General features: G+C 38.9%; 1 protein-coding gene across 1 annotated transcript in view; it reads left to right on the top strand.

The window, feature by feature from the left end:
* Positions 1 to 12,797, top strand: part of LOC113987638 (macrophage mannose receptor 1-like) — a 29,681-nt gene extending 16,884 nt beyond the window's left edge. Inside the window, exons 21-30 of the mRNA XM_027720578.2 lie at positions 1,159 to 1,273; positions 2,480 to 2,628; positions 3,814 to 3,916; positions 4,722 to 4,954; positions 6,477 to 6,642; positions 7,651 to 7,803; positions 8,061 to 8,177; positions 8,904 to 9,071; positions 10,819 to 10,860; positions 11,268 to 12,797. Of these exons, the coding sequence (XP_027576379.1) occupies positions 1,159 to 1,273; positions 2,480 to 2,628; positions 3,814 to 3,916; positions 4,722 to 4,954; positions 6,477 to 6,642; positions 7,651 to 7,803; positions 8,061 to 8,177; positions 8,904 to 9,071; positions 10,819 to 10,860; positions 11,268 to 11,506 (1,485 nt within the window). The 3' untranslated portion in view covers positions 11,507 to 12,797. The remainder of the gene's footprint in view (positions 1 to 1,158; positions 1,274 to 2,479; positions 2,629 to 3,813; positions 3,917 to 4,721; positions 4,955 to 6,476; positions 6,643 to 7,650; positions 7,804 to 8,060; positions 8,178 to 8,903; positions 9,072 to 10,818; positions 10,861 to 11,267) is intronic.
* Positions 12,798 to 18,329: the final 5,532 nt, after the last annotated feature.

Below are 18,329 nucleotides of genomic sequence, written 5' to 3'. Positions count from 1 at the left end.
CTATGCACTGGCTCTCCACTACGACATCTTCCCTTGAGCAAATTTATCTTTTTTTTTTCTATAACCAATCACCTGTTAAGCTTTTTAAGTAATGCAGTTATAAGATTCACTGCACCTTATTATGTACAATCACTCTTAGCCTTCTCAAAAGACAAAACTTCAGGATAAGAGACTGTACATATTAAACATCCATAGATTTTTTATCAGTGAAGCTATAAAAGGTATAAAACAATGGTGTACACTACAATACTAGTACTAGAATACACCTAACAATGAAGATAATTCTGAATTGCATTACTTTGTCTAGCTCTGTCTGTCTTTCCTTTGGCTGAGCTAAAATATTTCAGTTTGATAGAGATCCTTTGTTTGAGATCCACTGGCTGTTGTATCCTTTTTCCTTCCCTCCCTCAGTCCTGGGGAAAAGTCACAAACTCTGCATATTCAATTTCAAGGTTCTCTCTCAAGCTAAAATGTCTCTCTCTTCCTCACATCCTGGAAGAGGAGCTTCCAAAGGCTCCTTCCTTGACTCCTCCCGAAGTGTTTACACACTGCTTCTGGCCATCATGACTCTACCTTCCTTTTTTGCTCAACTTTTCCCCAAATTTGCTGCTTAACTTTTCAGTTACATGCTTTAGTTAGCACATTTACGTTGCTTGACTTTTACAAAGCTGTCTGATGATGTCTGAGTTAAATCTCATAAGATCATATTACAAGAAATGGTAAATTCATAGTTTTCTTAATAATATCAAAATCATTATCTTTCTGTGATTATTCTGGGAGAATTGGACAAACAGGGCAACAAGAGCTGAGATATTCAATATTCAATAACATATTTTATGCTTGTCTTCTTCAGCATGTCTCTCCAAAATTTACACCTCAACTATGTTCAAAAGCTTAATGCAATTTTTGCTGAGATCAATAGACTGACATATTCTTTCTTCTAAGAGTATGGTAAAATATTGGGCTTTATGCTAATTTTCTAGTACAGATCTTCTCTGTCACTAAAACCTAAAGACAAGATAGAAAGTACTCTTAAATCAACTAAACTCCCTTTTTACTTAAAATATTCAGCTTATCTTGTTTGTTACAAACAGAGGTGCTTTCACCACAAATTAAAACACCATCCAGTTACAGAACTGGCACACTTCTCTTTTTCAGTGTTTTAAAGTCTTTGGTCTTGATGAAAATGATACATTGACCTGGCACGCTGCACGGAACAATTGCATTGATTTTGGAGGAAACCTGGCTACTATATCCAAAAAAGAAGAGCAAGGTATAAAGTACCAATGTTTTGATACTGGATGAGACACCATGTAATTCCTGACAAAAAGAGTAAAACAGATGTTATAGCTTCTGCAATATATGCTATTATTTATTCCATATTAATATATTGAATGAGAAATTAATTGAGTCTTTGGAAAAAAATTCTTGCATAGGTTTTAGTGTCTTGATTAACTTTGAAAATCAGAGGGGTAAATATGGGAGGTACTGTTCAAATATTAAAATATTGAAATATTATATTAGAGGCTAGTAGTATAATAAAATGTCCACATTTTCTTTCGGTTTAAGGAAGCAGATAATCTTTGAGATCCCTTCCAACCCAGGCCATTCTATGATTCTATGTAAAAAAGCACACAAAGGGAGTAATATCCAAAACCAAATCACTGTGCACCCAGCTGCTGAGCTAAATACTGTGGATGTCTGTGGTGGACACATCCTCAGGCAGCAGAAGATTGCAGTGCCAGAGTCCTAGCTTCCCCCTGATCCTCTTGCTCTGCTGGACTTCAGCCTGCTGGTCTTGTTGTTCATCATCTTGCAGGTTTTTTATGAGGCCTCATGTTACTTCAGGATTTGCGCTGCCTCAGGTCATGAGGGCCACACACGAATCATCTCCCAGCTCCCTCCATCAGTGATAGTGGTTTATACTTTTTTTTCTGTAGCAAAGGAAGGACATTATTTTAGTGGAAAGTCAGCTTAAGCAGGAGCTAAGAGAAACAGCATCTGGTATTCTACAAAGCTGAGATCACAGTTCATACATACATGGTTATCAAGTAGTTTTATTTGTGTTATGCCTATTTAGAAATGAAATTATTAAACCAGGTTAACAAAGAAGTTACCAAAGAAGAAAAGGGAATGCAGACTTTGTAGACTCATTTTCTATGTGCCAAAGTTTATGTACTCATGTTAATTTCTGTTATACATTAAAACATTTTCCTCAGATGATGAACATGGAAGAGTGTACACATAAATTGCCATTTTATTAAAAATTTGCATATAATTGAGTTTGTAAAGACCTTTTCTGATTTTAATATCAGATGAATGATCATCTATTAATTTTATTTTTATCATAAGACTGTTGCCCTATTATAAAGAGAAAATGAAAACTCATCATCCTGATTCCAGGCATTCTAAAGTCTCCAGTGTTGGGGAAGGTTCAATTCCCTCTCTTACATAATATTTCTTTTTTTTTTTCCTTCAGCTTTCCTTATGTCCCTCTTAAAAGAAGCTGCTACTGATGCTTGGATTGGACTGAATGACATAAATCAGGAACACATGTACTTGTGGACAGAGGGAAGCCCAGTAGACTATACAAATTGGGCAAAAGGTTCACGAAGTTATTTTAGTATGGTAAACATCAATTTTATCACTTACACATTATAACTTTGGTAGATGGCTAAAATGTACAATTGTATTTTCTGTTTGGTTTTTTTTCTTTATGAAGACTTTTAGCAAAGTCTTGTTGCTTTTTAAAAGCAGAGTGACTATGTGAGATATCTATCTACATACTTTTTTTTCAACTTCTGTGTTTTGTCATGGTTCTGTATGAGTCCAGACAAAGGTTTGGAAGTCTTATGCAAAACACAGACAAGTAAGCCATTTCCCTCACTTTACTGTGACTCATGAAGAGATTCAAATAAATAATAGCATAAACTATATAATTTTGGGATGCAGTGAATGTTATTTAGATTTGATGAAAATACTCAGATAACTACTGCCATCAGGCTCAAACTGGGTTTTAGGATCTCCAGGACTTCCCCATCTCACACATACAGAAGGCTGCAGAAGGCTGCATTGCTGAATTTCTGCAGAAGGCTGTGACCATTCCCCTCCAGAAGTTGTTCCACATACAACTTCTTTCACTTGCAGACAAGACCTGGGCTAGTGTGACCTGAGGGGGTTTGGAGATAGCATGAGGCTATACTGATGTGAGGTGGGAAAAGCTGCTGTCTCCTGCTGCAGAAAGCCAAGCAGTGGCTTCCCATGCTGTGAGTGGAAAATGAGGAAGGTCCACAGTACGGTGGAAAGGGTTTCAGGAGGTGTCCCCTACAAAACGTTGTTTCTGACAAACCACCTCTACAGCACTGCTGTGACCACTTTGGTTCCCAGTGCTGAACTGGGGCAAGAAGAGAAATTCAGCTCTCTAGGTAGGCTTCAGTGCTGAGGAGAGATTCCCCGTAACCTCCAGGAACACAACAGCAAGTCTGTGGTCCACACCTGCACACATGCACACACATCCACAGTCATGCACAGAGGGTATGTAAGCACAGATAGTTCCAGACACTTCTTCCTGCCCCTGTGCTGTACTTTGCAACTCCCTTCATCATCCAAGTGCAAAATTTTCTAGGACTGAGTTGCAAATGCTTATTGTCATATTACTGTGCCTCACCATTGTTTGTATGAGTCCATATGTACATATATCTGACTTTCATATTATTCATCTCTATGCACCTGTGTATGATAGGTGAGTCTGTGAGTCCTGAATCTTTCCTACCTGTCCACATGGTTTTGTGGTTAATCTCATTTGTCTTGTAGGATGATTGTGTCTTTTTGATGAAGAACCCTATTGAACAGGCAGGGAAATGGAAGGATGAAGGATGTAAAACAAGCAAAAGTTACATATGCCAGAAAAATTCGGGTGAGTTTCCTTTCACCACTTTCTAGTACAGCTGATTTATTGTGGTTATTTCAAACTCATGTTAAAAGTGACTTTCCTGTAATTCCACCCTGGCTTAACTGAAATGAATGACAGTATCACATGCACTATGGACCATTTTAACAAAATGGTCACACTTTTTTTTGAGAAAATCTCTTAACCTTTCCTATTTTAGGGACTAGACCTGTAAATTAAAAAAAATCTATGGATCATCATGTATTTTACTACTTTTGGCAATCATGAGCAAGTGCTTTACCTTTATATGGGTAAATTATTCAAATCTGGAATTCTACTATTATACTTCAAAGCACTGCAACCTCTTTATTTTGTGAAACTGCCCTGCTTAATTTCCCTTACATTCTTTCTCAGGCAATTTCAGCAGCAGCAGTTAAATCCCTCTGCTTGCTCACAGTGTACTTATCATACCCTGTTCCTTATCAGAAATACGACCAGTGCTACTATATAATGGAAAAAGTGAAGGAGTTGTTCCCATTAATGCCCTTCATTGGTACAATATGCTTTGGGTAGGTCTGGTGCTTACAAGGTGTGTTCCTGGAGATGATACAGATATTTATGCTAAAAAGTCATTCTGACAAGTATTAGAAAATTTTGTCACAGTAATGAAAAGGTGGCATTCATCACTGCAGCAATACAAATATCTTGGTTTGTTATTGCAGTCTCTCTTAGTTGCTTGGCTACTCCAGTACACTAGATTTTTTTCTCAGTGTTCTATGTCTGAGGCAATATAAAGTTTGACTTTTCTTTTGGTTTTTTTTGCTTGTTACAGACCCCAAAGTGCACAACTCCCAACCCACAGTTCCAATGATTGGCTTTAACAATTATGGTGATGACCGCTATGCAGTCGTCAAGGAAAAAATGAGCTGGGAAAAAGCAGAGAAGGAGTGCAGGGACCAGTCCGCAGAACTCGCCAGTGTCTTGGATCCTTATGCGGAATCTTACGTGTGGTTACAAATAGTAAAACATGGGCAGCCTGTGTGGATTGGCCTTAACAGCAACACAGTGAGTCTACCAAATGCAAGTGACAGTCATACCACTATCTTAGATGAGTTATCGGTCAGATCCAAAAATGTGTGGCAGAAGTCAAAACCTTTTGGGGGATACTGACTTCCCTTTACTTCAGGGCATTTACGTGTTTAAGTGTTTGTCCATAGTGTAAGCGAGAACTGCCACAGCCCACACTTAAAGGTCACCAAGGATGTAGCTGCAGCAGACAGTGGCTTCAGTGGTAAAATAGCTGTGGACTTCCCACTTCCTACACTATGGTCTACCACATACTCATATGAGGGTGTGTTGTCATTTCTGAAGGTACATTGTTGAGCATACCACAGAAAAAATTGGGTTAAAAATAGTCCTTTCTTTGTGAATTTATTTTAAGTTTTTGTTTAAATTCACAGCCTAGCAGTACAAGAGCTTGTGCTGGGCAATAGGGGAAAGAGCTGGGAGGAGCAGAGCTCTGGTAATGGGGAAACCTTAGGCTGGCTTCTGGAGCCAAAGTCAGTGCCTTGTGTAAAGCTGCTGACAAACTCAGCTAAGAGTGGAAAGGTCTGAAATGGGAAGCAGCTAACAGAGGCATGTAAAAAAGGACATGGATAAATATGATGTAGCTGGATATTTCTGTTGTGGGGAAAGTTGTGGGGAAATCAATAGAGAGAGGTAGAGCAAGATCTCAGTGGGACACAGTACTGAGAGAGGGCACAGGTGTTGAGGTGAGAGGAACCAGAGCCACACCTCAGTGAGAGCAGTCACTGTGAAACCAGGATTAGGGAGGAATCTGGAATGACAGATAGCCAAGGGTTTCAGAGGAAAGGAGACAGGAAAGGAAATGGCACAAAAGGCAGGATGGGAGCCTGCCTCCAAAGATCACAGGAGGATGGAGCTAGGTTGCACAGGACGGAGTGACAGAAGCCATGGATGTGGCTAATGTCAGTCATCCTCTGCAAATAGTGGTGAAATTCACTGATAAAATAGCACTTGTCTGTAGTAGCTGGTCCTTGCAAGACCCAGAAACATACTACAGGCCCTGTTAACATGGGTGGCAGGGTTCTGTGGTGCCTGTCCCATGGAAAACCTCATCAGTTTTTGTCTGTCCAGTGAAACTTCTGCTTTTTCTATTTGCTTCCTAAATACATGGAGAAGCTTGTGTTAGAGGAGCGCTGACAATAGTTTCTCCGCAATCTTTATTTGATTTGTGTGTAAATGTGGACTCATTTGATAAAACCTTCAGCTATATATTCACATTTGTTACCACGAGGCCCTTTGCCCATTTAGTGCATGAGACAGACGGTGTGAATTGAATAATGTAGGTTTGCATGCTAAATAAACATCTGTAGGACCACTGCCCTAACTGCTGTGGAGAGTGGAGTCTGGACCAGTTTGTTATATACTCATGACAGAGGATGAATTAATTTTGTGCAAGAAACCATGATTTTTCCCAATTTATACATACATGCAAGTATAATCTTAATATTCTTTCCTTCTAATTCTTATATGTGACATAATCTTTATTCACATTTGCTTTTAGAATGGTGGCCAATACGTATGGTCAGATAGAAGGAGGAGCAGGTATCTTAACTGGGCCAGTGGAGAACCAAATAAGAACACAGCCTGTGTCTATTTAGATTTGGATGGGTTTTGGAAGACAGCATCTTGCAATGAAACATTTTCATCTCTCTGTAAACAATCCAATGGTAAGTTCTGAATAGCAGAAATGTGATTTGGGAGGCTGGAATTTAAATTAATGACTTTATTTGAATTTAACTTTGCTACATATGCAAAGATTGTAATAGATAGTGTATGCCTTGTGAAAAAGTATTACTTTTTAAAGGAAGAACTCTCAGATCCAGTCTGAGTGATTTGCAGGCATTTCATTTGACAGGCCGGTCAACACATGCACATCATAAAGACAATTGCAATATTTCATGCCACATGCCATGGTTTTTTTATGCATCCTTGTTTGTCAAGAACAGAATTGATCAACTTTAGCCTAACTATAAATATGTTAATAATATACTTTTAAGCTTAAAAGTATCTTTTGAAATAATATGAGTTGAGAAACTTCTGTCAGTGTAGCAGCTGAATCAATTAATTTGTTTGTTGCTGCTGCTCAAATACTTCACTCAAATATTGCATGTAATTTTCAAATATGTTTTAAATTATATATTAAATTTATGATCTTTGCATCATACTTTACAGCAAATTTTGTATTCATTTAGTCTCTGCTTTGGATTTAATCAGGTGATGCAGGTTATAAATTCTATAATCAGGTTATAAATTCTGCTTTTACATTGTTTAGGATGTATGATGTACAAGGACAGGTACAGACAGCTTCTCTGACCGTCATTTCTACAAATTGTCTAGACATAAGCCACTGACTTGTGGTGATGGTGTTGAGATTCTTTATGTTTATGACTCATTCTTCATTCTGTTTCACAAATTTCAAGAAAAAATTGTCTTGCTGAAGACAGTTGCAGTTAGACTGGTGTAAGCTTTCTTTAGCAGATTGGAGAACCAGCTCTAACCAGTATAGTTTATTACTAGTTTGCCATGTTCAGTTGAATTTTTTATCATTTGTTAAGTCTACAGAATATTCCTTTTCCTGGAATCAATGTAAAATTATAGGGCTGGTGTGTGGTGTAGGAGTACGTATTTCCCTTGGCTTTTAAGGCTCCACTGAAACCTGTGGGTCTTCTTAATAGAGTTAATCCCTACTGAGCCACCGCAGCTTCCTGGGAAATGCCCTGAACCAAAGCATGGTAGATCTTGGATTCCCTTCCGTGGTCATTGTTACTATGTTCACACCACTTCTGAGGAAAGCTGGCCTGATGCTTCCATGATGTGTATTCAAATGGGTAAGTGCCCTTTTTTCTTAGGATATTTTACAGATTGTTTGTGTGCTTGACTTTTTAATCCAGCACCAAGTGATAATACATAGATGTGTGTATGAGTACATCAATTATAAGCTACACCTAATTTAAATTTATTATCAAGCATTTCTACTGTATGAAAATGCTGATCACTAAACTTGTCATGATTGTTTACTGACATAATTACTTCATAACGAAAAATCTTGCTGAAATTATATGTAATATTTAATTGATATTTTTAGGTGCTTCTCTGGTTTCCATAGAAGATTCAGCTGAAATGAACTTTCTCTTACTTTATTTGTCTCCACTTGCAAGCGACGTCAGAAAGTTTTGGATAGGATTGTTCAAAAATATTGACGGTAATTATTTCACCATGCATACTGAGATGAAAATAAATACTAAACAAAAAGGATGAATACTAATTACTACTAACATACTATATAATAGTGCCAATATGATAAATATTAAATAAATAATCAGATAAAAATCAACTAATAAATGTTTAATAGCTTTTCTGCTAAGATATCTAAAACATAAATCATAAAGAGGTCTACACTTTCTGTATCTTTTCTGAAATTAGAGTATATTTCAGTCAGTAGAAGGTTCTAGCTTTGCACTGCACTAGTTGATTAAAATGTTTCCTATTCCTTTTTTAACTCAAAGTACTTGACACTTAACCACTGCAGTCTTTTAAGAAAATGTTGATCTTAGATACACACACAAAGAAAATCTCTTGGACCTTCTGTGTTCTTGCACTAATGAGACTGGCTTACGCGGGTATTCTGCTTTCCTTGAGGTTCCCAGGCACATTTCTGGGCACAGGCTTCAGCTAAAGGTCCTCAGGTAGCCTGAGCATGTTTTCTTTACATCTCTGACAGCCCTGAAGGCTAACGGAGTTAACTTTTTGAGCATTTATATTTGGTACATTCCCACCTGAAAAGCTCTGGCTGTTAAGAGAGTGAGAAATAAGCCCTCTGTGATGCCAGTTTAATCAACTAAAAAATTCTGTGACTGATGTCATTGTGCCCAGCAGACTTATTTATTCCCCACTTAATTCACTCACTAGGTAGTACTTTTCATTTTAGGAGAATGGATATGGTTGGACAGAAGTGCGGTAGAATATGTCAACTGGGAGAAAGGAGAGCCTACAGCAGTTTTTGATGAACACTGTGTTGATATGGATGTCTCAAGTGGAACCTGGAGGACCTATTACTGCTCTGTTGACCAGAATTTTATTTGCAAAATCCCTAAAAGTAAGTTCTGTATTTCTGTGTGGTGGGTTATTTTCAAAGCAGTGGTTACTATACATCAAGGCAAACTGCTCATGCTCTGGGTACACTTCATGCACTGATGCATGTGCATCTGAATCAAAGCCAAGAGTAACTTCTGATAGAAATGGTGAGAAATAATGTTAGAGAATAACCTGAATCACAGTTTCCTCCTCTCAGTTTAAAAGCATTGATTTCTTGACATTTGCTGTTCCCTGGGGAAGTGAAGAACCTATCACCTGTTGAGAGTACACAAAACATTCATAATCATTATGGTTAGAAGGCAAGGAGTGGTAGATGGTGACTAAATGATTAGACTAGTGACTGCTGAGAAGAAAGGCAGATATCTCCTGATAGCTAAGCTAAGGGGCAGCAGTGAGAAGTCACTGAGCTCCTGTAGAGACAGGTGAGGAGAGTATCACCATGGTGAAGTGTGCTGGAATCTGCTGGATGAGCAAGCAGAAAGCATCAAGTGAGGGTGGGCAGAGGGGCTCAATTAATTTCTCTGCTGACAGAGGCACAGGGAGACGTGCTAAGACAACCAAACAGCACGTTATGTTTCATTGGTAATGGTTACTTGTGGCCCTGTAGTTTTTTGGATGTCAACCCGTGTAAAATCTGAAGGTAACTCAGGCTGGGGTGAGTCCCACTTCTTGCGTGCACAGTAGTGTTGCATAAAACACGAAGCATGTAAATCTACACACATGCAGCTATCATGAGTCACTGTGTGCACACAGATTCAGTTGTGTTTGCACACATCAACTGGAAGACAGTATGAAATAGGCCACATTTGCCATTGGCAAACAGATTTACCACACAAATATAATCAGTGCAGTGTAGAACCAATTGAGTTTCCTGCTCGTGGGTCTCCACATTGGCAGGTTGGCAATGGAGTCACCTGTGAAATTTGTAGGGCACAGCCAGTCAGTCCTGCAACTAATTAACTGAGTCATACTTCCCAAGCAATGGAAGTGTTCAAAGCAGTGAATAGTGAGACAACACTTAGTCTTGGTTTGTTTTTTTTTTACAAGTATTTGTAACAAGTATATTTGATGGATTCAGCCTCAGTTGTCAGGGAAAGTGTTTTCATATATTTTTCCTGTCCATGTACTGTGTTCAGCTCTGAGACCTGCAGCATAAGAAAGACATGGACCTACTCAGCAGGGTCCAGAGGAGAACTGTGAGGGTGATCAGAGGGCTGGAGCACCGTCCTTAGGAGGACAGCCTTGTAGAGTTGGAATTGTTTAATTTGGAGAAGAGAAGGCTCCAGTGAGGCCTTATAGCACTTTCCACTAGCTAAAGGGGGCTCATGAGAGAGCTGGAGAGAGACTTTTTCCAAGGGTGTGTAGTGATAAGACAAGGGGGAATGGCTTCAAAATGAAATTGAGTAGGTTTAGACTGGATATTAGGAAAAAAAATATTTACTGTGAGGGTGGTGAGACAGTGGAACAGGTTGTCTAGGGAAGCTGTGGATGCCCTATCCCTGGAAGTGTTCAAGACTAGATTGTATGGGGCTTTGAGCAACCTGGTCTAGTGGAAGGTGTCCCTGGTCATGGCAGGGGGTTAGAAGCAGGTGACCTTTAAGGTCCCTTCCAACCCAAACCATTATATGATTCTATAATTATCTAAAATTTGATAGGAACATAAAGCAGAAATTATGTATGTAGTATTCATTTAATCTTTGAACAATTGCTTTCAAACTGTATGATATATATACTTTTTAATTTTAAAGTTGCTGAAGCTGAGCCAACCGATGATTCACCTCTCAATAACGGTAAGTTGGTTTCTTACAAGCCCACTAGACAGAAATTTCAGTAAGTTCATAAGCATTTATTACTTATAAGTAAAATTGCCTCCAGAAATGTTTCATTTAAATAACCATCTGTTACAGATTATTTTATTTTAAATCTGTTTAAAATGAGAGCTCTTCCCTCAAACTGGATATCTTACTTTTTTAAATGAAAAATGGTATATGTAGTACAATATAATGCTCCTTTTAAAGGGAACATAAAAGAGACTAAGCTCAGTTTTGCATTGCCCATCTGTAACATGCATTAATTTTAACTCCTGTTATGATTGTTCAGTACTTTTACTTTCACTTGGTTACTTAGGGAGATATTTGTTATATGCAATAGCAGTCTCCGGGCATTTGTAGTAATTGTTCTGTTTTGTCTTTCACAGCATCAAAAAAAGAAGCTGCTACTTCATCAACAAATGGTTTAGGTGGGATAATTTTTATACTGATCTTCCTTCTGCTAGCTGGAACTGGCCTTACATTGTATTATTTCTATAAAAAAAGACGTGGTCAACAAATGTTTACAGCAAGTTTTGAAAATGCCATATACCGTGGTGACCCTGGAACTCTTGAATCAAATTGTCTTGTGACCAATATTGAAGAAAATGAGCGGGCAACAGTTTAATAGGCTGGATAATCTTGGGCCTGATTTTGAAAAGAATTAAAATGCTAGCGTATGAGACTTAAGGCAAAGCAATTCTCTCCTATGGAAATTCTAGCTAATTTTGCACAGGGTGCTCCTTGCTTTCTGTACTAGCAGGAACAAGCAATCTTGCAAGGCAGATCCAGAGATCTGCTCACAAACTGTAGTACCTGGGAGGATTGTTGAGCTTACACATAGACCTGCAGCTGTGTTGTGTAAGTGAACACTCAGGCAGCTCCAGTCTCTGCATGGGTCCAGCATTATCTTTAGGCACAAGAACCATGCTCATCACAGACAATTTGAGAATATGCACCTTAGCATGCTCCAAAAAGTATATCCAGATATCCTGAAAAATGCCTTAATCTCCAGTGGAGACTGGCAGAATTGCACAGGTTGGACTAACCTCCAAGGTCAGCTGGGGCAGATCCCTGTTTGAAGCAGGACCAGATCCCTGGCTCAACCAGGCAGCCTGCTCCAGTGCATGTCTTCTTTTTGCTAATGAGGTACCACAGAAACCCTTTGTCTTGCCCATAATATCTGAATTAACATAATTTGCTCCTCTGTATATGACTCCTAGAAAGGCAAATGGAAATTGCATTTCTTCTGCTATAATTCTGTAATATACACAATGAAAGATCAACTATTATAAGAGGTTGGAATGTATTGTGAATAGTAATGCTTTATCATTTAAACAGTCAAATAGGGATCTCAAAGGATGTTGCAAAAGGATGGAAATAGGCAGGAGAAATTATACTTAATTCACACCTGAAAAACTACATAAAAATATATTCTTGATATATCCAAGACCAGTGAGGTTTTCATTCCTTTTTAGGCCATTTTTTCAAAACATAATGAAACTTACCATTAGAAAGTCTTTTCTAATTTCTAATCAGATTTTCCCTGTCCAAGTCTGTTTTAAATCTTTGAATATCATTCCAGTCTTCCATCATGATGGAACTGATGGCATTACATGTCATACTTGTCTGCTGGTATATTCTCTGACTTCATAAACCCTAAAAATAGGCTTACATAGAGGGGTTTTTTTAACTTTCCCAGTGTATTTTATGGCAAATGTAAACAACCATATAACTCAAAACTCTTAGTCTAGGGTATGCCCTTATTTAATTTGATACTTTTTGATATTTTAATCTTTTGACAGATTTTAATTTTGTTTAAGTTAAAATATTTTGTGTGTGTATGAAATACATGTAAATAAGTTTTTATTCTATGTTGGTTTGCTAAATGGGAAATAAAAGGCTGATTCTAAGTAAAAGTGTGTTTGTCTTCTTAAACAGAACAACTTATCATAACAGTAAAAACAGTAAGGAGGGATGGAATACTCAAATTTTCATACACAAATGAACATCCATTTTTCCTAGTCTAGTGTGTTCTAAAATGGTCTTTACCAGCCTGTGAAACTGTGTGTCTCACTGCCCCTTTATCTCTAACATTTGAAAGTTTACCCTAATAAATGTCTAATGAAAGTGTTGGAATTTAGGACTTACATGCCATTCTGCTTTAGGAGTTTCTGAGACAGATTCTTATATATTCTTATTGTCTTGTCTCCTCTCAATATTTGCTGATAGCAACAGTAGTTCTTCCCTTTTCATTTCATTGGCTACATCTTCTAGATCCTTAATCCTTTCTGCTGTTCTCTTCCAGACCCTGCACTGTTGTATATAGCTCCTTCTGACAGTACCAGTGCACCAGTAGATAAGGTGTTTCAGGTGACATCCTAACAACAATGAGCACATTAGAAAGATTTAATCCACCCTTGTAACACTTTCCATAAAGGACCCTTCTGTTTGAATTGTCTGAATTGGTTCTACAGGATGTATAGGTTTGGATAAATAAATGGCTGCCAGAAAACAATAGGCCTGAGACAGGAAAGTTGCCTAATGAGAAGTTAGTTTGTGAAAGTTTCCAAGGACTGATGAGCTTTAGCAGCCCTGTTGCATCTGTGAGAACTGAACCAAGAGTTTGCTTGAACTGTACAAAATTATTAGTGCCCACAAGCATCAGCAGAGGGTTATGTAACTTAGACGACATCCAAGACAGCAGTGACTGATATCTGGTAACGAAGAATAAGACCCCCTGAAGAACTCTCCAGACATGTCTTGAGAATTTCCTGGAGTGCCAATATAGCTCTCTGCAAGTGAGTGCACAGCTGGGATTGGTTTCTAAATATTGGTCCAACCAGGGAACTTGAGTGATTGTCTGTGAGTGAACTCTATGAGTGAAAACGTGAATGTGCCATGTGAATATTTATTTCCTATTTATTATAATAACTTCTTTCTATTATAAATAACAGCTTATTAAAAAAGCCCAACCAAAACCACCAAAGAGAACACCTTGTTTTAAGAAACTCTGCATTTCATCCCTATCAGTGAAAAGGGAATTCACCAGAAACTTTCTTTTGTGCATCCTAGTATGATGGATTTCCTTCACAAAGTTTATGGTTACTTTCAGGCTTTTGGTTCCAAATTCCTTCCCTATAGCTAGATTTCTGCAGGAAAGCTGTGGTTGCCACTGCCATCCTAGCTAATAGAACAGCTCCAAGAATGCTTGTCAGACAATACAGACCTAGTACCTAGTTTAAAGACACTATTGATGTGGAGGTAAGATACAAGTGCTCATCGAGGTGCTTGGAGACCTAGAATTTAGTGGCAAAATCAAGTTTTTTACCAGGACTAGGAATCTTCAGGGTTAAGCTGCTGTAAGCAGAAGTGGGGGACCACAATTTGTCAGTTGGGGGGGATGACAATTTGTCAATTTGTCCTACTTCCACATAGATTTTTGGATTTGGTCTTACATGCAATAAAATAGCATTTACAAAATGCCTTTCCACATAAGCAAGATGTGGAGACCTACTTTCTTGGTTACTTGCCTTTGTTTTCTTTACATTAGGGTAGCATTTTAGAGAGAATTTCCCGCCTTCCAAAAGAATACCAATTTACAGAGAAAGTATTTGCTAATATGAGTATCTTGATATTTTCAGTACTTTCAGATACTTTCAGAATCATTTGAAACAGAAAAGAAAATATTAGCAAAACAGTAATATAAAAAGAAGTTTATGAACTGCAAGTCTTTACTTCTGTCATTTAAGTTTCTGAAATTAGGGGAGTGAAAAAGGAAGTGAAGAGTAACTTGGAGCAAAATGTAAGGAAGTTCTATAAATAAAAACAGAATAGATAGATAGCTGCGAAATGAAATCTTCAGGCCAGATTCCAATGGGCAAGAGCCAGATTTTCCGGGGTCAATAGGAAAGGTTTGAACTGCTCCATAAGCATAAAGTTGTCCTGATGTCACCTTATCCGGACAGAGGAACAGTTAGTGTTCATTTTGTCTCTTCTCAGTTGTGTCCTTATCTGACGTATCCAGATTTCTTCTGTCACATTCTGCAGAGCACGAGGTTTTACTATGTACAACTATTTGTTATCCGTTAAATAACTTTTTAAGGATTTGGTTTGTGTTTTAAGGATGTGGTTAGTGCTTATGGTTCCCTTGAGGAAATATTTGCTCTCATTTCAGGAGAACACACACAGTACAGTCATTATACTGGCTTTTTAACCAGACCCTTGGTCTAGACAGCTAAACGAAATTCATCACACCTACTTTTAGAACCGATTGACACAATTTTTCTTTATAGTAGATAATCAGGAATATATATGCACGGCTTGCAGTTGTACAATGGTCTACCAGAAGAGGGTAATGATGGCACAGAGGTTCTAGAGAGAGGAGGGAATAATATTCTGCAACTGGAGGAATAAGGGCTTGTGCAGTGACAAACACAAACTGAGATTGGTAAGAGAATGGTACAAAAATGCAGTGCAAGATGTCCAAATAAAGAAAGTTGAAGGGAAAGGCCAAAGCAGAAATGAAGGAGTTTGAATTGGGCCAGAAGTGCTGATTGTCCCTTGGAGAGCCAGGCAAGGCTGGGCTTGGCAAGGCAGAGGTCTGGGAAATGCAGACACTGCTGGGAGAAGTGCGGGAGGATAGGACTCCCAGTTGTGGGGAAGCAATAGAGGGTTGAACATACTTTGCATATAAGAGAGTGAAGGAAAAAAACTGTCCGAAGTGAACTGTTGGCCCAGGAACCCAGCTGCACCATTCAGATCAGGAAAGAGGGGGGGGGTGTGGATGGCGAAGGGCTGGAAGGTGTAAGATATTGGTATGTTTGTTCCTATTTGCCAGGGTACCTCTTGTGTTCTTTGGAAAGACCCCAGCTGTGGATCGGGGAAGAAGGCAGGCTGGATCCTGATGTCTTTCACAGGGCAAAGCCATCTAGAAAGATGAGGAGATGGTTTCTTCCTTGAGAGTCGTGAGTGTGAACAGGGTGGGGGGGATGTTTCAGATCATCTTGCTGGAGTGCGTGCAAAGGATGGGAGGAAACCTGGGGTTGTCCTAAGAGGAACAGAAAGTGGACCTGTGGGGAAGCCTCTGGGGCAATGGAAAGGAAGAGGTTTCTCCTAGAGAGCTGCAGAGGAACTGTGTGGGCTGTTTTGCAATCCAAGAAGCCACTGAAAGAAAGCTTACAGGCAAGCACTTTCTCTGCAAAGATACTGTGGAAAGTGGAAACATTTGTTTTTAAACAACCTATTAGAGAACAAACCCCCCTCTGCTTGAAGAAAAAGGCCTGATAATTCAACCTCCTGGATCTGGCCAGCTTGAGGTCAACTCTCAGTGGGTGGTGGGAAGCAAGAACAACAGGTAGAAGGAAAGGTATATTGGCCTGTGATTAGCGGCAGGAGAGAAAGGGATGAATCATCTGTCAAAAGGCAGGCGGAATAGTAGTAAGGCTTGGTTACACATCTCCCATTTGCCCAAAGATTTCTCCTACACCTCATGTTGCAAGAAAATGTTTTTCCATTCCTGGGCATTGGGAACAGCAGCCTTTTCTCCTGGTGATAGCACTTTTCATTTCAGAGCTACCACATGAGATGGTAGCTCTGAAATGTTAGGCTGTTAGGTTGTTAGGCTGCTTTTTGAAAGTAAGCTTCTGCCAAAGGCACAGTTTGCTGTGTTCTTTGACTTAATGATGTATTTAAAAGCATACATAATTTAGGATCTATTTAGAGTTAAATCTGTTTACAAAAAGACTTCAACAGGAAATGGGAAATTAGAAATATGTAATCTCCACCTGTTGCAAAGATAACGAAAGCCTGGGAAAGAAGACACCATTTCTCTTCTTGGCTGTTTGTCAAGGCAGGTACATTTAGTGTACATAACAGTAAAACTGTTCATTCTTAGTTGGCTTACAAAGGAAATGGAATTGGTTATGCCAAAACACTGGCTACATTTTATTTACTTTACTGAATATGTGATATTCCATGATATAGAAACAGCAGAGTGACACAAAATAGGGAAGGGATTTCAAATAAATGAGGAAGCAAGAAATAAGATAAAAAGGAAGGAAATCCTTGAATTTTGTGTGAAAGCCATTTGCATTCACCTGAAGAATCACAAGAGAAAAACACATTCTATGAATTTTCTTCCTTTAAGAATTTTCCATTGCTTCTTGTGCACTTCTATAGTTTGATCAAAATTGCACTGAATGCCAGTATCATTTAAATTCCAGAAGTTTAATATTTTCTCGTAACTTCAAATATTCATAAGGTGTCTTTTTCCTCAGTTATTCATACGATGTTTGATAGTTCAGTGTCAGAGTGAATTTTGTAAATGGTTTCCACCTGCTCTCAGACTTAGTGTGTCAACATAGATACATTTTTCTGTGGAAATGTCAGTCTTGGTTGTGGAAATACTCAAAACCCATCTGGAAAAAGTCCTGAGCAACCTTTGAAAGATTATATATTTTTGAGGCCCTGCTTTGAGCAAAGCATTCAACCAAATGACCTCCAGAAGTCCCTTTCACAGTGAACTATTCTATAATTCTGTGGTCAGATCCAGGACTAGGCACTTCTGATGAGCTAAAGCAGAAAATGTGGCAAAGGCAGGGAAGAGACATGGCCAATACCTCAGGAAGCAGCACTGCTCTCCTGACTGCATGACTCTTGGCTGTTTGATCAGTCCTAGCACTCATGTCAGGCTTAAGCTTTCCACTAATACAAGATTAAAGCACAGATACCACAAGCATCCTCTGTCAATGTTATTTTTGAGGTGTCCAGTCAGGTGCTAAGGCTTGAGAACTGTGGTTTATTCTCTCCACTGTCCTTATCCCTATCCAAAATGGGACAAAATTACCCTGCATAGAGCAGTGGCAGCTACTGTGCCCAAAGCAGCAAGAAGACAACATGCTCCAGGACTACTCAGCCATAGCCATTGTGTCCCTGTAGCAGCACCCCATCCCATAAAATATTATAAAAGACAAAGGGATAGACTCTACCTTCTAGCTGTAGATGACCACAAAATAGGCTCTTGGATCCAAGAAAATCAGTGAAGCTGTTAGGGCCTCCTCTCGGCAGGCATTTAACAAGGGACACAAGACCTGGGCCAGAGGAGTTCCTAGTGGGGTAAGAGAGGCCAGCAAACCAGCTACTTGGGAGAGAGGGTCATAACCTACTGCAAATAATAGTAGGGAATGTATGATAATTATCCCAGGCTGCTCAAAACATTATTGGGAATGGCAAGTGCCAGCAACAAGTTCAGTCTTGTGTCCTGCCCTTTGAGAATAATGGCTTCTACCTTGGGTTTGTAAGACTAGCTAAGCTGATTAGGTGGCTTTGGCTTAAATTTTACCTTAGGGGTCAATTGTAATGCCTAAAGCAAATGGAAGAAGTCAGTTATTACAAAAAATTTCATATTTTTAATTCCTGCCTGAATACTATTTCTAAGTAGTTCTTGGTAT

The sequence above is a fragment of the Pipra filicauda genome, unplaced genomic scaffold (genome assembly GCF_003945595.2).
Source record: "Pipra filicauda isolate LSUMZ 115617 unplaced genomic scaffold, ASM394559v2 scaffold65_size3143899_pilon, whole genome shotgun sequence".
NCBI classification, from domain to species: domain Eukaryota; kingdom Metazoa; phylum Chordata; class Aves; order Passeriformes; family Pipridae; genus Pipra; species Pipra filicauda.
Note: the sequence above shows the minus strand (reverse complement) of the source record. Positions and strands in the feature narration are given on the sequence as shown.